Source organism: Electrophorus electricus, chromosome 13 (assembly GCF_013358815.1).
Source record: "Electrophorus electricus isolate fEleEle1 chromosome 13, fEleEle1.pri, whole genome shotgun sequence".
In the NCBI taxonomy this organism is placed as follows: domain Eukaryota; kingdom Metazoa; phylum Chordata; class Actinopteri; order Gymnotiformes; family Gymnotidae; genus Electrophorus; species Electrophorus electricus.
The window spans coordinates 4,135,263-4,154,212 of NC_049547.1; the positions used below are offsets into that span (position 1 = coordinate 4,135,263).

Consider the following 18,950-nt stretch of genomic DNA (forward strand, 5'->3'; position numbering starts at 1 on the left):
TTCAACTAATTTTGGCCTTTTGACGTAGACAATTCAGTTTCGCATCAGAGCACAGTAGGCCTATGTTGTAATATTTTAAATACCTAAAAAAGGCAGGAACAGTTTTCTGAGTCTTGAAACAATGTAGATGAAAATTAACGACCTGCCAGTGTGGTTTATGAATGGGCGTAATGACCTGAGAACGAAAGCCCAACGCTGAACATGACTACCTCTAGGACCTCGTGGAGAGGCTGGAAGTGGGCTAGCCTCTGCAGTGTGAGCCGAGCATCTGGAGAAGCGCTGGCCGGCTGGGGAGGTGGAGGACGGGGAGAGAAGCAGAAGGAGGCTCCGGGAGTCAGCGAAAACAAAAAGGGTCAGGCCTGGGACTTGGCAAAACGGGTAATTAACATTGTGATCCACTTCTCTAAAACCATGCCCCTCCGTCAAAATCCATCTTAAAATGATTCGCTATTCGGGAACAATTGGCAACCCTCTATACGAGCGCTGCTCGCTGCTGGAGAGAGCCAAGCGTCTTTTTCCTGCTTTTTTGCAGATGTGTGATTTAGACATTGCTATATGCACTTGAACTTGATGGCCGTATTTCTAGGAGCCAGACGCGCGATTGTGCCCAGCGTGTAGACGGGTTGTGAAAACGGGTCTCTTTTCTGAGCGGTCGTGGCCTATTAACAGTGGTTTTCAATTATAAGGCTTATAGCCGAATTTCTGGATTAGGTGGATAAATGTCGATATTAATTTAATGCTTTCTGGAACGGTAAACACAGGTGACCGTGCGCCAGACACGGCTCCATTACCTTGTGCAAAATACCTATAAATCATCGAAATGTTACTTATTTAGTTGAATATGTGACCTGTATTATTATTACAAGTAACAATTAAGTAGATTGCAGAAAACAAAATGTATATTATTTATTCTTTTAAATCAAATATTCAGTCAATTCCACGTGACAGTGCAGCTTCGTTTGTTGACCTCTAAATAGGTGTTTAATATGCGACTTATAGGTCATATCTGTGTTGGGTAAAATAACAACTAACGAAGCACATGCATAAAGTACATAATGTACAAACCAATGGAACCTCCCCTAGTGAAACAGACATAGGAAATACCATAAACTATAAATTGAATGAATATATCATTCCTGAAGAATGGTGTATTTAGCCCTTACAATTGCATCTCAGCTTTTCAAAAATGAACTGTGCAGAATGCGTTTGCCCCCAACACACATCTGTGTTACACACCTCTATGTAATGTGTTGATGTTAATAGGTATATGAGAATAGGTATCCTGTTAGCATCTTGGAAAATTGTCTGTATATTTCAGTACAGAATATAAAAAATAAGGACTGAGAGGTCTAGATGCTTTATTTCATCTTGTCACCAACCAGTGACCTGTTACTCTGGCCTCAGAGATTACAGTGTGCTGGGAATATGTCAGGAAATGCAATCCAGCTGCATTTAATACATGTCACTTGCTTGATTGGATTCAAAGCACATCAGAGTAAAATCAAGCAAATGAGATTAGGTCAGTAGGGCAAGATAATTTTGGATTTGTGCAGATACTCTTATATTTAACGTTTACTGCTCTTATTACTGCTACACCTCCAAGGTTGTTTTGGTTTGTAAAGGATGTGCCATTGATTAGACGGTGCGTTGCAGGCGTAGTGTTTCTGCTGGAGTGCGTGTTTCATATGTATCCTCTCCTTTGTTTTTGCAGGGGACCCAAACGAGGGAGGATCATTTGGTCATTTCCCCCACCCCCACCCCCCCCACCCCTTTTTTTGCTCCATGGTTTTTTGATTTGATCTTTTGCGGCTTTTGTATTGTATTGGACACTTTTTTTTTGCGGCGATGCCATCCAATACAGTTACCACCACTGCTGCGTTCAAAAGCTCCGACTTCAACTGTGACAGTGGTGGAAACCGCATGGTAAGAGTTTGCACTTTGTAATAAGTAATGTAATGACTACCATGTGCAAAAAATGCTTTAGAACAACTTTAGGCATCAACTGCTACGAGGTGATTTCACTCTGGTGTAGCAGTGCAACTTTGATGTTTTTCATACTTACAAAGTCAACCTTAATGCTGTCTGTAAAGCGTATATCTAATGAAGAAGTTATCTAGATTAAATGGAGTCCTCTATAAAATAAAGTAAAAGTCCAGCTTGGGGTGTTAACAGAACTCTAAGATACTGATTTATTTACAGGTCTAAGTATTAAAAAATAAATGTCAAAACACACCACAAACGTTCTAGTGACGATCTGGGCATAGAAGGCCTCGATGGCTTTTTGTGCATAATAAGTAGTGAAAAAAGTAACCAAACGTTGAGCGTATTCACTCCACAGTGAACTCTAATTAGGGAACACCCGAATGAGTCATTTGCCCACTGCAGTTGTCATTTTTCATTTTTTTTCTTCCCCCATTCCAGATGTTTCCCAACACCAAAGGTGAGCAGTTATCTTAGCTGGAGTCAGACATCCTGCACCTAGCCCTTTCATCGTATGCAAAATTTCCCTCCATTATGGAATCGTGTACTGAAACGGTGAATGCCTCCGGCGTTGGTAGCTGCCAGGGTTATGTGGTGTCATTGGTGGATTGCGTGTAAGCACCCAGGGCTTGTTATCCTCCTTGGCCTTTGAGATACGAGCTGCTCCGTGTCATACAAGTGCTCAGTGACGTGGCTGTTCACTTGCGTATGGCGGATTTATAGGGGAATTCATTCTCCTACTCTATACCCGCCGAGGCGCGCAGTGCTCGTAGTCCCTGTTGCCAGGCAACAGGGGCTCGCCTTAAATAACTGGCCGCCGACATAAATAGAGCAAAGCTATAGACGGTTTAAGTGAGTTCACGCAAGGCAATGCCAAATTTCCGAGATCATCTTTTGTATTTGTTCATTAACATTATTTGCAGACATGAATTGTGGGCAGGATAGCATTGGGTGTTTGGGGGCTAAAATATTCCCTGTAGCCAGACACATGAAATGTGCTCCCCTTGCATACAGATTAAATAGCGTTTATTGCGACGTCTCTGTGATTATTACCAATATAACTTGATTTACACGCTGATTTTTACCATGAAAAGATATGTGTGATGCAGCCGACAAAACCGCATAATAACCAGAGCATAGTGTGTTCTTGCACAATAGTCCTTCTGGATTGTGTTACATCCAGCATGCTTTTATTTGTATGTCACAGTACCAGTGCATTATATGCTGCCAATTATTTGTTTATTAAGCTTCACATAGGCCTCGTTAGCTGTAATTAGGATTCGCAGTGCCCTTCTGTCTCCTCGCTCGCTTGGCGAGTCTAGACCTCAGGTCCGTTCAGTATTCCCATCAGCGCTGTGGTCTCAAGCAGGGAGGGGCTACTCGGCCGCTTCCGTGGCCGTGGCACCGTTCGGATCGTCTTTTCTCCCACGTCCACCCTAGGGTGCTTGGCTGGTGGGAGAGCGGGCGTCGGAAAGGGGAGAGGCGCCGTTTGTGCGAGACAAAAGGGCGAGGAAAGTAGGGGAGAGAAGGAGCTGCTGAATGTCTTTGTAAGTGTGTCAAGTGGGAGCCGAGAGTTGTAGGTCAGCTTTGGGACTATGGAATCCTCATTTCACAGCGGCTAAAAGGGAGGGTGACATTCAAGCGCCAGCTTTTCTCATTATCCAAATATCCTCGTCTGGACCCAAAAAAAAAAAAAGTGAGTGCACAGAGCACGTGAAAGAGAAACCCATTCAACGCCTATAACTGTTGGGGTGTCTCTCTTGCTTCTACAACCCCTGGTGTGTGCAGATCACAGAAAGCATGACATAGACAGCAGTGAGGATGACGTTATTTGCTCCCGGGCCTCCGAAGGAGCGTTGAAAGAACGCCAGCTGTCTTTGCTGCCTCAGGACACTAGCATCCATTTATACCAATCCCATGACCATTTCATTCACATCATTAACTTCTTAAACTCCTGGACTATTATTCAGTTATTATTCCTAAGGCATATTCCAGAGCAACCGCCGTGAACTCCAACATGCGCATAACCGGTAGGAAAACAGCAGCAGGTAGCTGCTCCAGGACAGGCCCTGCACCTGAAAGCGCCAGGCTGCGTGCTGTCTGTGACATGGGGGCTGTCTGTCGTTTGCGCAGGCTGAGAGTCCCAGCCTGGGGAAGGAGGCAGCGGCGGACAGGCTGGCGATCCGCAAGGTCGGACGGCCCAGCCGCAGGCGCAAGCACCTCCCCGTGAGTACCGGGCCGACGCCGCAGCCCCCTCGCACACGCGCCCCCGGCTCGCTGTCCGCTCACGCAGGATAAGTCCAAAACGTGTAGAATAGGGAGAAGTGTTGGTCGTCATGGATACTGGGACATGGGCTAAATGACCTCGAATCATGAATAGTCATGTTTTGTGATATTTTATGCAGTGTTTGAATGTGCGCTCGTGTTCAAAGATGCGTTTTTGTGGCTTCAACAAACTAGAAAAATTAGAATTAAACATGATATGCATAAATAAGTTGCATATACACCATTATTTGCTTCTGGTCCTGGAATTTGACCTTAAGTAATACTGTTATGGCTACGGATTTTTAAAAATGTTTTATTTGAGCAGTGTGATTCAGTGTGCACCCGTGTGTGTGTGCGCGTGTGTGCATGTGTGTATTTACCTGGCCAGTCAGCGGTGGCTTGCTGGGGCTCGTGTTGCTCGTGTGTTTTGACTGTCTTCTGCTCTGACCCCTGGCTGAGGCCATGGCTGGGCCATTGGGAAACCGAGGTGGCTGCGTTATCTTCGTTCACTGACTGACTCATTTGGCTGCAGCTTTCACTCTTACTCGCTCTCCAGTGTGTTTTGCTTTTTCTTCCTCTCCGCTCCCTGATGCCCTTTGCAGAGCCACATTAATCACTTTCTTCTTTTCATTTACTTTTGAGTGTCACACTCTCAATCTCTCTCGCTCTTTTACATATTTATCTTTCTTCCTGAATATCTCAGTTACGTTTTAGAGAAACCACTCCGAAAAAAGGCCGTTATGGTATTTTCCACATCCAGTCCCTGGTAAACATCCCCCGCTGTGGAGCCCATTTTCCTGTGTTTGAAAATAATCCTGACTCTTGTATAATTCATCTAGAGAGGGCATGTCAGGGCATGTGGGTGCTCAGATGCCCTACATCCACTCCGCCCATACCCCCCCTCACCCAGAACCCCCCCTCCCCCAGGGCTTTCTGATTCTATTACCCCCTTATTCCATTCCTTCAGCAGGTAATTGTGATAATGGTAGGAGAACGGAGTCTTCCTTTGTGAAACACAAGCCATTCAGAGACAGAAGGAGGGAAACGTCCCTGGACCTTGTGAGCGCACGTGGCGGGGTGTCTGCACGCATTGCGCCGGGGCAAGGCGCTGGGCTTTTTTGTGCTGCCTTCAACTACGGTGAAATGTCCCTGAATTGTAACTTCGTCTGTCAGAGATACATTGTGCCTGATGAGAAGTGTTCTCCACTTTGGCTTCCTATCTCGTAGTGGTATTGTTTCAGGCATCGATTTTTTTGTTTGTTTTTTGTTTTTTTTTCACGCAACGCTATTTTTACACCAGAGCGCAGGTACTGTTAAGACAGCCCCCTTTCTCTGCCTCTTCCTCTTCCTCACTTCAGCTCTTCAAACATCAGACTCCGCGAGAGGAGGTTTTGTTTCTAGGTCACACTGAAAGGGCGCTTTTGTCTAAAGTCTTCTGCGTTTTCTCAGCATCTGTCACGCTGCTCCCAGCTGTGTGGTTGCCCGTTCTCCTCTGCCTTTGATTAGACTGTGCGATGCAGTTGCATGCGCCTAATTCCATGTTTATGGCTTGCAGTTTGCCTGCTGGTTTACTGTGAACTGAAGCTGCGGAGGAGTTCCTTGGTTCTGCTTCATGAAGCGGAGATGGCGAGGGGTTGAGGAAGGCAACCCGCGCCGAGCCCCACAGTTCCTTCCTGCCGAGCAGCCAGCATTCCTCCCATACCTCCCCCCCCTTGTAAAGTGGAGTGAAAATGAAACAAATTGACAGAATGCGTTATACGGCACGTATAGTTCACAGCTACCCGAAACCGCAGTAAAAAAAAGCAGGGAAGCTCCGCTTAAAAGTTTTCTGCTCCCCTTTGCTGGAACAGGCTGGTCAGAAATACAGCATTTGCTGTCCTGCAATGAGTGTGGCTGGAAACAAATTGTTGAGACAAGTGTCCAGCAGCAGCTCAAAGGGGGGCTTCTGTCCTCTTATTTTCTTCCCGTTTAGTTCGAGTTGTGACGCGCTTGTGATCTGTCGGAGTCCCCCTTTTGATGTTCCCCTCTCAACAAATGGCTCAGACGTCCCCAAGTGGGTGAGGTGCAGCGGCAGCTGATAGTCTGAAGAGAGACGCCATCGAGAGGCTGTGCCACCCTCCCGGTGCTACTAGCCTGTCCTCCGGGATTTCAACAGTTCCACATATTAATCTGGCTCTCACAGAATGAAGTGAAGCAGCTGCCGGGATCAGTAGGCTGATATATGTTTGTACGAGGAGATTAATGGGTTGTTATACAGGATATGAAGACATATAGCATTGGCGCTTTGTGCTGATGTCTGGAGTGATTGGATACTGTTTTCCTACACCCACATATGGGAACTGGGCTCACTGAGTGATGCGTTCACAATAAGAAGCATCATGATGTGGGCCCTGGTCTGGCCTCTCGAATGCACTAAGGCTAAACTAAACTGTTGAGAGGTAAAGGTCCTAAAACAGTCAAATGTGGCAGTGTTTCTTGTAAAAAGCATGATGCAAATGAAAATGGAACCAGTTGAACGAAGAGTGTGGGGTTCCTCTCAAATTTAGGAAATCTAGGAAGCCGAGTCTATGAAGGGTTTTGAAGCATGGTTGAGCTCAGTGTAAGCATGACCACTAGCTGCATATCCTTATCCTACTCAAAGCAGTGAAGGGGTGGAAGGTTTTCCAGAAAAAAAACCCAAAAAAACATTGCAAACCCAGGCTTGTTTACGAAGAGCCGCAAACACTCCCATTTTGCTCCCGTAATGTATTTGAAACCTTTTGTCCTCCATGCTAAGCTGTTCCATTTCTAACATTGACCCCCGCATTTTTGATTGGTTAATGGCAAATGGAAATACATTAGAAGGTATGTGTTACTTGTTATAACCATAAACTAGGAGAAGATAAATCCCATACAGAAATGCCAGTTCCTCCGACAGAGTACTAGCCATTTACCCTACTGGAGCTCTGTGTTTTTCCTTGTGTCACTGTACCAGCTCTGAAGGATTAAGGCATGTGCTGCCTCCATAACACCTGTAGCCAACTGTCGCACATTTCTGAGCAGTGGTGTGAGAAGTGGTCCATGCTTTGGGCCAAGCAGGGGTTTGCATGGCATAGTATGAAATGGAGGAGATGGCTAACCACAGACTTGGGTGGTAACTGTGCTTCTCAGTGTAAAGCTCTACTACCAGAGATCCATGACTGGCTGGCATTTCTGTGTGTCAATAAGGAGAAAGGAACTAAATCAGGTCTGTTCAGCTGAGGGCCAGTCGTTTGCTCTCAGACCTTTACTGGGCCAAACCTGCAGAGAATCACTGGATTTCACTTTCTTGGTTAACATGTCAGGGCTATTAGTGAAAGAGGCGGAACTTGGCAGGGTTGGAGCAGAAACCTGCAGGCATTAGTTGCCCAGTTGAATCTCCCACCAGTCCTTTCCAGTCTCAGCAACTGGCTTAGATCTGAGTGCTTCGCGGGAAATGCACTGTTCCTCCGTCTCTTCTCTTTGGCAATCCAGTTGTAACAGATGTTGTTGCTACTAAAGAAACATCACGGCACAGCTCGGCTAATATATTGTGGCTAAAGCTTCAGATACTAGTTCAGAAAGAAAGAATTTTTTAATTGATAGGTAACCTTTGTCAGAAAGCATGCTTTGCTTTCTTTAGGTGACTGTAAAAAAATGGAGTATCATAGTATCAGTACAGAGGTGTTAAAAATATTCACTTTCCTACATAGGTTAGTCAGGCTATTTGAAGCTGGTCGGTAAATTGTTTCATATTGATCACATGTTTGTAGTGGTTTGGGGTATATAGGTAACAGAATTAGGGCTTTACACACTTTACACAAAGGATTTACACATAAAATAATTGTTGAAATTGTAAAACGGTTCAAAACTTTTATTGATGTAGTATAAAGTAGTAGTAATATAGTAGTAGTTCCAAAATATAATCTCACAAAGCCTTATTAGGTGTAAATCTCTGTATATCCACTGTATAACTTGTGTATTTTACCAGAAATAAGTGTATAATTCAAGGAATCTTTAGTACAAAGTATATGTTACTTATTTGTGGGTTTCAGTTCCCAAATGAGCAGTCACCTTTATGGCAGCTTCGGTTAGGTTAAGTTGCTAAGTTATATTAGTTGGATTTAAAGATTCTGTGTTTCATACTAACTAAGTTATTTAACACCACCTGGCAGATTTATGTGAACCAAATATGTAAAGGACTGAAGGAAATGTGCATTTAAGAGTTAGTCAGGATTAGGCTACTGGGGAGTAGACACATTCATCCAGGTTTACATATGCCAGTTGTAGATGAGAAAATTTGTTGTTGTTGTTGTTACAAATATTTCTAGGCTCCTAGGTTTGAGCCCTTTTTAAATATGCAGATTGTGTGTCTGATGTGACTGTGAAAACACAAAGATAACCCAAATGAACTATTGCCATTCTAATAACACATTTAACGCTAAACCCCATCAGGACAGTAAGATGCTTTTTCTGGTAGCAAAGTTTGGAATGGAATATGTATGGACAGAATGCTGACATTGTCACTTCCTGTTGCAGGTGGAGAGCTGTGGATCACTGAAAGAGCTGGTGGGTGTAGCTAAGAATCACCGAGGGGTGGAGCTCCAGTCCTGCTCACAGGTTCAGGTTCAGAATGGGGATTCAGGGGAGAGGCACGGCAACAGATCCTTAGACGGCTCGTACCTCGCGCAGGACAAGGGCGCTCTGGAAAATGGCCTCCCTCGCCAGACAGGCTGCAGGGCACAGTGCCCTGCTGACCCGAGCATGAGCCCCTCTCTGGAGAACGGATTTGCCACCATCCGCGACGAGCACGACTCCGAGAAGGACACGGACGAGACGCTGTCAACTCTGCCTCGGAAGAAGCGAGGGAGACGGAAACTGGAGCGGCCGACTAAATGTGAGTAACGCTCAGCCTCTTCCGGCGTTGTGCTTCACAGCTGTCTGTGCCTCAGAGGCCAGGACCACTGTGTTTTCACTATGATAGAAACTTTTAGTTACTAAGGCTGTAAAATAGGACCTACCTAGAATTCTTTAGCTGTGGCAGTGGTTTGACAGTGTAGGACAAACTACCTCTAAAACTGACACGTGACTCTTAAACTGACATTTTAGAGTCATATGTAAAGGCTAGATTGATATGTTCTCATCAGTGACCTTCACCAAAATAGAAACCTCAGTGTAACATAGAGAATGATGAAGGTAAGAAAACGTGTCCTGTAGAAATGACTCTTGTAGCCAGTCCGATATGCTGATGAGTTGACCTATCAGATTGTCTCTGCCCTGGGTTCTCTCTCTCTCTCTCTCTCTCTCTCTCTCTCCCTTTTTTTTCCTTCCTGTCCCTCGCTCTCTTTTCTCCCATGTTGCCTGGTCCAGGGCAGCCTATGACCTTGATGAGAGCAGTAAATAAAGCCTGGGTAGGCTTGAGCTGTCTCCTGGCAACCTGCCCTGGATGGGTGCAGTGCACAGAGACAGCAGGACTGTATTGTAGTTGCTCTCTCAGCAGGGACTGCGCCAGGTGGATGGCACTGTGCCCAGGCCACTTACACACTGGTCCAACATCAGGCTCCCAAAACCCAATTTGAACTCACCCACTGCACACATACAATACACCACACGCATAAACCATGTCCCATCTATAAATGATCCGGCCTCAGTAGGTCTGCGCAATATATCGTTTTTTAAATCGTTATCACAATAGTGGCCTTTGTCGTAGAAGACTGATAGCAAATGAGCCCTGTGACAACTCTCAGACATTTCAGATAAGTGTTCTGTGAATGTTTTCATGAATCATCAGCATGGGTTAATATATTGCAAGGCATATACCAGTCAGAATATAGTATTTATGTCCATATCATGTGGTTTGTCTCGCACTTACGCACCCATGGTAGAATATAAATTTTAAAGCCTAGAGCCTGGGTCTTTATTAATGTGCTATTAACACACATATGCTTTATGGACTCCTTTTATGCATGGCTGCCTCATGCCTATAGTTCCTATTCGTATGCCTTATACAAATGTAATTAATAGTTCTCACTTGATTTCTGCACTGGGAGCACTGTGCTAACACATGGAACCGAGATCCTGCTGATAACAGTGAATTCAGTCAGTTGAAAATGTACCACTTCCCTAATCCATCCTGTACTATTTCTGTGGATTGGATGGAAGAGGTAGTCCAGCTCAGGCATATGGAAGGCAGCTCAGGGGTCCTGTTCAGCGTGTAGGAGTGGATCTCCGCGTCCCTCTCACGGCCACTACCCATCCCCCCATAACAGAGATCTGCAGCATAGCTGCCAGGCGACCAAGCACTTTCCCTGGCTCGCCTTCACTTCTCCTGCCTTCCCGCCAATTTTGAGGAGGTAACCACACTTGCATTAGGTTTAGTTCTCCCCTCTCAAATTCCCCCCTCGCAGTCAGATTCATATAAGGTCTGTGGTTTCAAAACACGTATCAGACGTAGGTGACTTCTGAAAGATGGCCGTAGGATCGGTCAACCGTGGCACGCACTGCTGTTCTTGCTGTCCATCTGGAGGGCGCAGGAAGGATCTCGCCTCGGTGGAGGGGAACCGGGCCTTAGGAACATGCGTGCTGGCATGTGTGCGGGCCTGGCATGCTGGAGTCTCTAGGGGCACAGTGTGCCTGCCACGCTCCTGAACCCACCGACACTGGCAGCCGGAGCAGAACGGGCCCCTCCTCCACCTAATGGGCTGGTTATTTACTCACTTATTCCCTTTGAAAGAGAGGGAGAGAGAGCGGGAAAGCGAGAAGGGGAGAGTAGGGACAGATCTGGAGAGTTCTCGGTAGGTGTAGGCTCTTTGTTTAGGTGGGGGTGTATGGTACTTCAGCCGACAACCTACTAGCTCTTGTGAAAGAAACAGACTCTCAGATTTTGCTCCTAGCCTCTTAACGCTCAAGTACTCTAATGTGGCCAGAGGATAAAACACAGATAGGCTCGGACAAACCCCAAACAGTACTCTCTAAGCCGTCACATGGAGCTGGGTTGAGGAAGATCTATAGTGCGCATGGGGTCGGAGTGGAGACCTGACATTTTTTTCCCCATGTTCGCTTGATTTTGGGCTGCTCACGCATATGGTTCATACATGAGGATTAGTGCCCCTAGCAGGGCCGGTGGGACGTTAAAGGAAGATCTGATGGACAGAAATGGTGACATATCTGGAGTTAGTGATATATCCCAGCTCTAAGGACCATGTTCTACACAATACTGAGGGTTCCCTGATCTAACACACCTAATTCAATTCAGCAGCTAATTATCAAGTCATTAGATAATTATGGAATTAGGTGACGCAGTAGGGAAAACACAAACGTGCAGGGAAAGGGGTCCTCAGGTCTCTCATCTAGTGCGATTTGCACAATGCAGTATGAACGAAACACAGATTACAGAATATGTTGTCCTCACGATTTCTTTCCATGAAATAAGCCTCAGTTTTGCTTGTGATTTATATACGTATATTTATGCAAAACCTGAAAAACCCCTATATAAATTAGCGTTAGTGATCAGTAATATCTCTGATTATTTCACATTATTACATTAGCAAAAGGAGCCTCACAGCAAGAATTGTAAGAGTGGTTAGTTTATTATTTTCATATTGAAAAGAGTATTATTTCATGCATTTGCCTGTTTTGGTCAAGATATCACATGAGTGTATATCTTAAAGCTATAAAAAATATAAGCTTTGCAAATGTGCAGCACCCCAAATGTGTGTATATATATCTATTATATGTGATATTGGGTGAGTATAACAGCAGATATTTTACAAATGCTTAAGAAAAAGGTATTTTATATTTATGCGTCACTTTGGAGGTTTAAGTATATTGAGCTGCGTTGAATGGTGGGTTCCCCTCCTTGGGTTTCCCATGCCCTGCTTAGGACCATGCCTTACTACTCACCCATCATGAATCATTGTAATAGCCCTGCTAGTGTTTCAGGTCACTACAAATGGCAGCCTCTGGCTAACCCCTGCCTGCCCTTCTGAAACCAGCCAAAGCAAAGCTGTTTAGGAATGAACCACATCCTTTTGTATGTTGAGACTTTAGGAATGTAAATCAATGCCAAGGCGAAGAGGAGTCATAGCTGGCGATCATTGGCGCAGGTTGCAAAAACCGTTGCAAGGCCCTTAGACAGAGTTCATGCAGATGATGCAGGAAATTTAGTTGTTTACAAATATACGATGCTATTTGATGCTGAAGCTATTTTATTCAACCATGTCTTGCTTAAATATTTGTTCATTTAGTCACTGAATATATGTTAGAAGAACGGTGGTTTAAACAAGGTGCTTTTTTGAAATTCCATTTCATTTCCTGTGCGTTTTTGTGGGAACCTCAGATTACTGAATACAGTACTGTGTGCACTTCTGTGTGCTCAATTAAGTTAATAAGTCTAGATTAATATCTGATGTGAATACCCGCTAATCTATCGCACCACTTATGCAAACAGCTTATTAAAATCAACCTCAGGTGCTCCAACTTTTTCCCAGAACAGTAGGTTGCAGAGAAGGTTGTTGAGTCTAAAGGTTTCGTAGTTAAGATTAACGAGCAGGCTAGCTGCAAATGTCGTTGGCACAAGTGGCCCAGCTTGCTTGCGGTTGAGGCTAGTGTGCAGCAGGCTGTGGGGGTGGGGTGGGGAGGGGAGGGGCTAATGGCAGGCAGCTGTGGAGGCTCAGCGCGATGAGGCGCAAGAGCAAGGCGGGGCGAGTGCCGCCGAAGTAAACCTGCCCCGCCCACGCCCATCACCGATCCGACCGACACTGTCGAACCGTCACTGCCAACAGCAGCCTTCTCTTCCCGTTGTGAGCTGTCGGCGACGTTTCCCTGCCACAGTCAAACGGAGACCCGATCCTCTTTATCCGGATAGCGTGACGCTTCTGACAGCGCCGCAGGCCATCCGTGCGGTAATGACGTTCGCCGCATGGGTTTGAACCTGAGGTCCACTAGGGTCACTGTTTGCCGCCAGGACCTGTAGGTTGGGCCAGTGGAAGAGACCCTGGATGATGCAGATCAGAAAGGATCTCTTTCATCTGACCATCACATTGCAAAAAGGACATTATGAGATACCAGGCGCAATAATGTAGTGTCACTTAGATGTTTTATTCAGCAAGGGGCTATTACTGAAACTGCATTTTAAGATACTGCACGGTCATCAATGACAGTGGCCCTGCAGTATTAAGGCCCGAGTTAGTTCCGAAACGATTTTCACGTGTATTTTCAAAGGAGCATTAAAATGACAGAGAACACCAAAGGCTACAGGGCAAGCATTCAGCTTACAATCAGCAAAAAGTGAATTTGAGTAGCTGTGTGTAATATAGCCTGCAGTACACATGTCAGATGATGCCACTATGATTCCCAACAGTAACAACAAGGTTTTTCAATATTAAGTGTATTTGTGAATTTTATGAATGGCTTCTTTTTTAGCACTAAACTATCATATTAACATATATGACTCATTTTCCACTTGGAAATCTTTGCCTTTTAGCTGTACTGCATTACACTTTTGTAATAGAGAAATAGATTACAAAAAGCTATTGCATCGTGTGCAGTAATAGGCTGCTATACCATCTTATAATATGCTGTAATAAGCCTGTCTCATAATACGCTGTAATAAGCCTGTCTCATAATACGCTGTAATAAGCCTGTCTCATAATGCGCTGTAATAAGCCTGTCTCATAATACGCTGTAATAAGCCTGTCTCATAATGCGCTGTAATAAGCCTGTCTCATAATACGCTGTAATAAGCCTGTCTCATAATGCGCTGTAATAAGCCTGTCTCATAATGCGCTGTAATAAGCCTGTCTCATAATACGCTGTAATAAGCCTGTCTCATAATGCGCTGTAATAAGCCTGTCTCATAATGCGCTGTAATAAGCCTGTCTCATAATACGCTGTAATAAGCCTGTCTCATAATGCGCTGTAATAAGCCTGTCTCATAATACGCTGTAATAAGCCTGTCTCATAATGCGCTGTAATAAGCCTGTCTCATAATGCGCTGTAATAAGCCTGTCTCATAATGCGCTGTAATAAGCCTGTCTCATAATACCCTGTAATAAGCCTGTCTCATAATGCGCTGTAATAAGCCTGTCTCATAATGCGCTGTAATAAGCCTGTCTCATAATGCGCTGTAATAAGCCTGTCTCATAATGCGCTGTAATAAGCCTGTCTCATAATGCGCTGTAATAAGCCTGTCTCATAATACGCTGTAATAAGCCTGTCTCATAATGCGCTGTAATAAGCCTGTCTCATAATGCGCTGTAATAAGCCTGTCTCATAATGCGCTGTAATAAGCCTGTCTCATAATGCGCTGTAATAAGCCTGTCTCATAATGCGCTGTAATAAGCCTGTCTCATAATGCGCTGTAATAAGCCTGTCTCATAATGCGCTGTAATAAGCCTGTCTCATAATGCGCTGTAATAAGCCTGTCTCATAATGCGCTGTAATAAGCCTGTCTCATAATGCGCTGTAATAAGCCTGTCTCATAATGCGCTGTAATAAGCCTGTCTCATAATGCGCTGTAATAAGCCTGTCTCATAATGCGCTGTAATAAGCCTGTCTCATAATGCGCTGTAATAAGCCTGTCTCATAATGCGCTGTAATAAGCCTGTCTCATAATGCGCTGTAATAAGCCTGTCTCATAATGCGCTGTAATAAGCCTGTCTCATAATGCGCTGTAATAAGCCTGTCTCATAATACCCTGTAATAAGCCTGTCTCATAATGCGCTGTAATAAGCCTGTCTCATAATGCGCTGTAATAAGCCTGTCTCATAATGCGCTGTAATAAGCCTGTCTCATAATGCGCTGTAATAAGCCTGTCTCATAATACGCTGTAATAAGCCTGTCTCATAATGCGCTGTAATAAGCCTGTCTCATAATGCGCTGTAATAAGCCTGTCTCATAATGCGCTGTAATAAGCCTGTCTCATAATGCGCTGTAATAAGCCTGTCTTCCTCGGGTCCTCCATTCTCTGCTCCACTGTTGGTGTATAGAAGAGCTGCTGGGAGACATTACATGTCTCTATAGAGATGAATCTCCCAATTAGACTATCAAGAGCTTTTTGCTGCAATTATTTGTGTGTTCTTGTGTGTTTTTGTTTCCCTCTAGACGTTGAACACAAGGAGGACGAGGGTGGGGACTCTTTGAAGAATGAGGTATGGAGGTATTATAGTGTTGGCGTTCTTTGTTTTTTGTCTTTTTTCTGTGTGTGTGAGCGTGCGTGCGTGTGCGTGTGGCGGCATATTGCATGTGTGCCAATACATTATCAAGTGCCCCATTGTCTGAAGTGAAGACCGTCCACAGTTGCAAAGTTCCAAAAACAGTCACCAAATCCCTGAGACCACAACGTTGTGAAAGAAATGGTACCCTAATGGCGACTAGGCTTGAAATATCAAATACACTTGGTCCTCTGGCTGGTCCCATTCCTCCCCAGACAGTGGCTGTCTGAGGGAACAGTGGGGCCCTCAGCATTGGCACACACACTCGCCTGTGTGTCCATCAGCCTCCCTTTCCTCATTAGTCTTTCCTCTCCCACCCCTCCAGCAAAGAAATGCTTCCCTATCGCTCTCCGAAGAAACTGCCTGTTTCCTTTCCCCTCCTAACGATAGCAGCGCTGGATAAGCCGAGTGAATTAAACAAGCGGTTAATTTCCCCCCTGTTTCCCCCCCTTCATTTGTCCCTTTAAGCAGGGAGCTCGAGGCAGGCTCCGTGGGGGAGTGGGCTGGGAGGTCAGCCTGCGGCAGAGGCCCATGCCCCGAGTAACCTTCCAGGCCGGTGACCCTTATTACATTAGCAAGAGGACCAGGGAGGAGTTGCTGGCCAAGTGGAAGCTGGAGGTGAGTACCGCTGCTCGCCGCTTGTCCCGCGGCGGGAGAGGCAGGGAGGTAGTGACGCAGGCCAGCGCTGCAAGCATCCAATCGTACGGATTAGACCGCCTGGCGCCGGAGGGCTGATCTGGGATCAGAATCTTGCCAGGGTCCGGGTCAAGGTGAGAACTGATCTCAGGTGGGCGTTCGCAGTCTGAGATGTTTCGGTATGTAGCCTCTGAGCGCTCAGTTCTAGCAAGAGAACTGTGAGCGAGGAAAAAAAAAAACTGTGAAAGCCAAGTGTATTTGATGAGTCATCTGATATCTCATGAAGGTACCATTTATTTCATGAGCAGTTCTGGGGTTTGCCTGGTAGACTTCGAGCCCGTCGACCCTTCCTTTGATAGTGGTGGTTGCTACCTGTTGTTGTATATATCACCCTCCTTTGTTCAGTGCTCTTCAGCTTTATTAGCCTGATCTAAAGCATGAATGTTAATTCTCGTCTACGTTGTAGTGAATTAGGCGGTTGCGGGTACACGTCTTGGTTAATGTCAGTGTGTTATGCATGCAAACCACTAGAGCGCGATTAAATTGTCCTTCTTTCTGACAATGGCGGATTGATGGTGTGGAATAATTGGAGATCAATGAGTGGACAACCCGGGGGGGGGGGGGGTGGGGGGGGCAGACACTATATCACCATCCAGCTTTCATTCTGAGACGATTACCGGATGAGCAAGAGCCTCGATTTCCCTGGACTTTTGTCATGGTTCTCTCTTTACTTTGAAGATCCAGCCTGGTTTTCTGTCCCAAAGGTGGGAGCCTGTGCATCTGCTACACATGTGGAGCTGTGGCTGGCGAAGGCGCTGGCCTGTTAGTCACATTTCACCACAACTGTTTTTGATCCACTCTGGGAGCCGTGTTCCATGGGCTGCAGCCTGTCCCTTAGAAAGCGGCGCGCCTGTGCAGTCTCCTTGCTGGCGGGCAGACATTGCTCCCCCTTATAATGCAGTGTGTAGCGAGAGCCTCTGTGTTACATAATGTTCTGTCTCCATGGCAACCGAATGGGGCCTACCATTCGACGGCCTCCCCCCAACCACCCTCAACCCTTTCCTCTGCCCCCTGGCTCAAGTAGGATTGAGGAGAGGCCATAAAAGTGTCAGAGCAGCTAAATATATTGCCATATTAGAAGGATACACAGTTGTCCCACGAGTGAACGTCGTAAAATTCCAGGGGAACAGGCGTCCACGCGGAGAAACTGGAATTCTCTCTACTGAGTCAAGAAGTCAAAGAATGTGTATTTTACCCCCATTCCTTTACTGGATAGGCCCTTTGTGGAAGAGCCCATACTGTTTTCCAAAGATAGCTTCATGGAGTCTTCGTTTTTGTGCAGCTCTCAGTGCAAAACGGAGTAGTGGAAGACTGCCGGACAGGTGCTTTGATGTGCTTCCTTTCACTGTGTACAGCGTGTTGGGCTCTCTCAAAAGCTGGTGGGGGAGGTTTAAAGCCTCCTAGATTACTGAACCCCTGCCGGCTTTTACTCTGCAAGGGAAGGGGAGAGTGTCCTTTTTCTTTTTTTTTTTTAAATAAACAAGTGCCCGACACTACTGTCAACTCCTCTCTCCCACCCCCACCCCCTGTCCCTCAGTACTATGGATATAAGACTGAAGATGAGGTTTGCAGCAAGTTTCCAGCGCTGCTTGCAAGACGGCCTCCTGGCTGCCTGCCAACATTTTGCAAGTCCTCTCTAGCCAACCAGAATTCCTGTCGACAACCACCTGACCCTGAATTCCCAGACAAAGAAATGTTCATGCTTTCTATTTTTTTCCCCTTGCCTTTTTTTTTTTTTTTTTTTTTTTTTTTTTCTGGAGCGGTCTCCTCTAACCCGAGAGTGGGGGCAAGAAAAAAGCGGAGAGTCACACGTTGGATTTAAAGTGCTGAGTGCAGGCGTGTATGGGTAGGTTGGCGGTGTTGTTTGTTGTTGATAGCGCAGGACGACGGTATGCGTGTCTGAGTGGGCTTTGCTGGAGGAGGAATTATGCTGACTTCAGGTATTTCCAGAAGACTCGTTACGGACCATCTGCTGTGGGCAGCTTAAAGGAAACCCGTCACTTTCGAGCCGTGGAGAGGAGGGAGCCCAGGCATTTGCAGGAGTCCACAGGAAAAGTAGATTTGCTTGACCGTATGTTATTGTAGGAGTGTGTGCTTGAAGGAGTTCCTGCTCTGATCATCTTACTTTTCTGCTGTTTTTTTTTCCTGAGAAATAATTTGAAGTTGACATTTGTTAAGTTTTCAACACTGCTGGTGTGCAAGGCATTTTCTTCTGCTTGTTTAAAGCAACAAAGCTATAAAGAACTGATACGTCCTGAAGCTGGTTAATGTATACAGATCTTTTGCTGTTGTTTTTCTTGAAAATATATCTTTTAGTGCAGTTGTTGTGGATTTAAGCAATCCTGATAGGTTTTTCACTCGTTCTGGGTTCTGGGACGAAATATTATAAGCATGTAAATATTGGCTTTCGTCCGGGCTTGAGTCGGAACGGAATTGCGGTGCCTGTCTTTTTAAGAATATGCAAATGGAGAGAATGAACCGAGTGAACCCGAGTGGCGTATGCGTGCTGTGCGCTGCCGGCGCTGGAACTGTGGGTCAAGGCTGCCAGCCCGTACATGCGCGGGCTTCTAGCCCCGCTTGCGCTATTTTAAGCCCCGTCTCTCTTTTTTTCTGCCATTAATCCACAGCTATCGGGGGTAAACCTTTGAAAAATGAAGCGGACTTCGTTGAACGACAGTAGACGAGGGGAGAAGTGAAGGCGGGCTCTTTCAAATGGCTCCTTTATGACGGCTGTGTTCAGACTCCTTTCGCATGGCTGACCTCTGCGAGGCTCCTAGTTGCCGAAGCTCCTTAAACGAC

General features: G+C 45.7%; 1 protein-coding gene across 4 annotated transcripts in view; it reads left to right on the forward strand.

Annotated features, from left to right (window-relative positions):
- Positions 1 to 291: 291 nt before the first annotated feature.
- dnmt3ab (DNA (cytosine-5-)-methyltransferase 3 alpha b) overlaps positions 292 to 18,950 on the forward strand; it is a 29,090-nt gene continuing 10,431 nt past the window's right edge. Inside the window, exons 1-6 of one of the 4 annotated variants that reach the window (XM_035532790.1) lie at positions 292 to 378; positions 1,712 to 1,923; positions 4,114 to 4,206; positions 8,782 to 9,139; positions 15,346 to 15,392; positions 15,924 to 16,073. In XM_035532790.1, coding sequence (XP_035388683.1) covers positions 1,846 to 1,923; positions 4,114 to 4,206; positions 8,782 to 9,139; positions 15,346 to 15,392; positions 15,924 to 16,073 — 726 coding nt within the window. In that variant the 5' untranslated portion in view covers positions 292 to 378; positions 1,712 to 1,845. The remainder of the gene's footprint in view (positions 379 to 1,711; positions 1,924 to 4,113; positions 4,207 to 8,781; positions 9,140 to 15,345; positions 15,393 to 15,923; positions 16,074 to 18,950) is intronic. The other 3 variants (XM_035532786.1, XM_035532787.1, XM_035532788.1) reach the window with 3 other exon arrangements.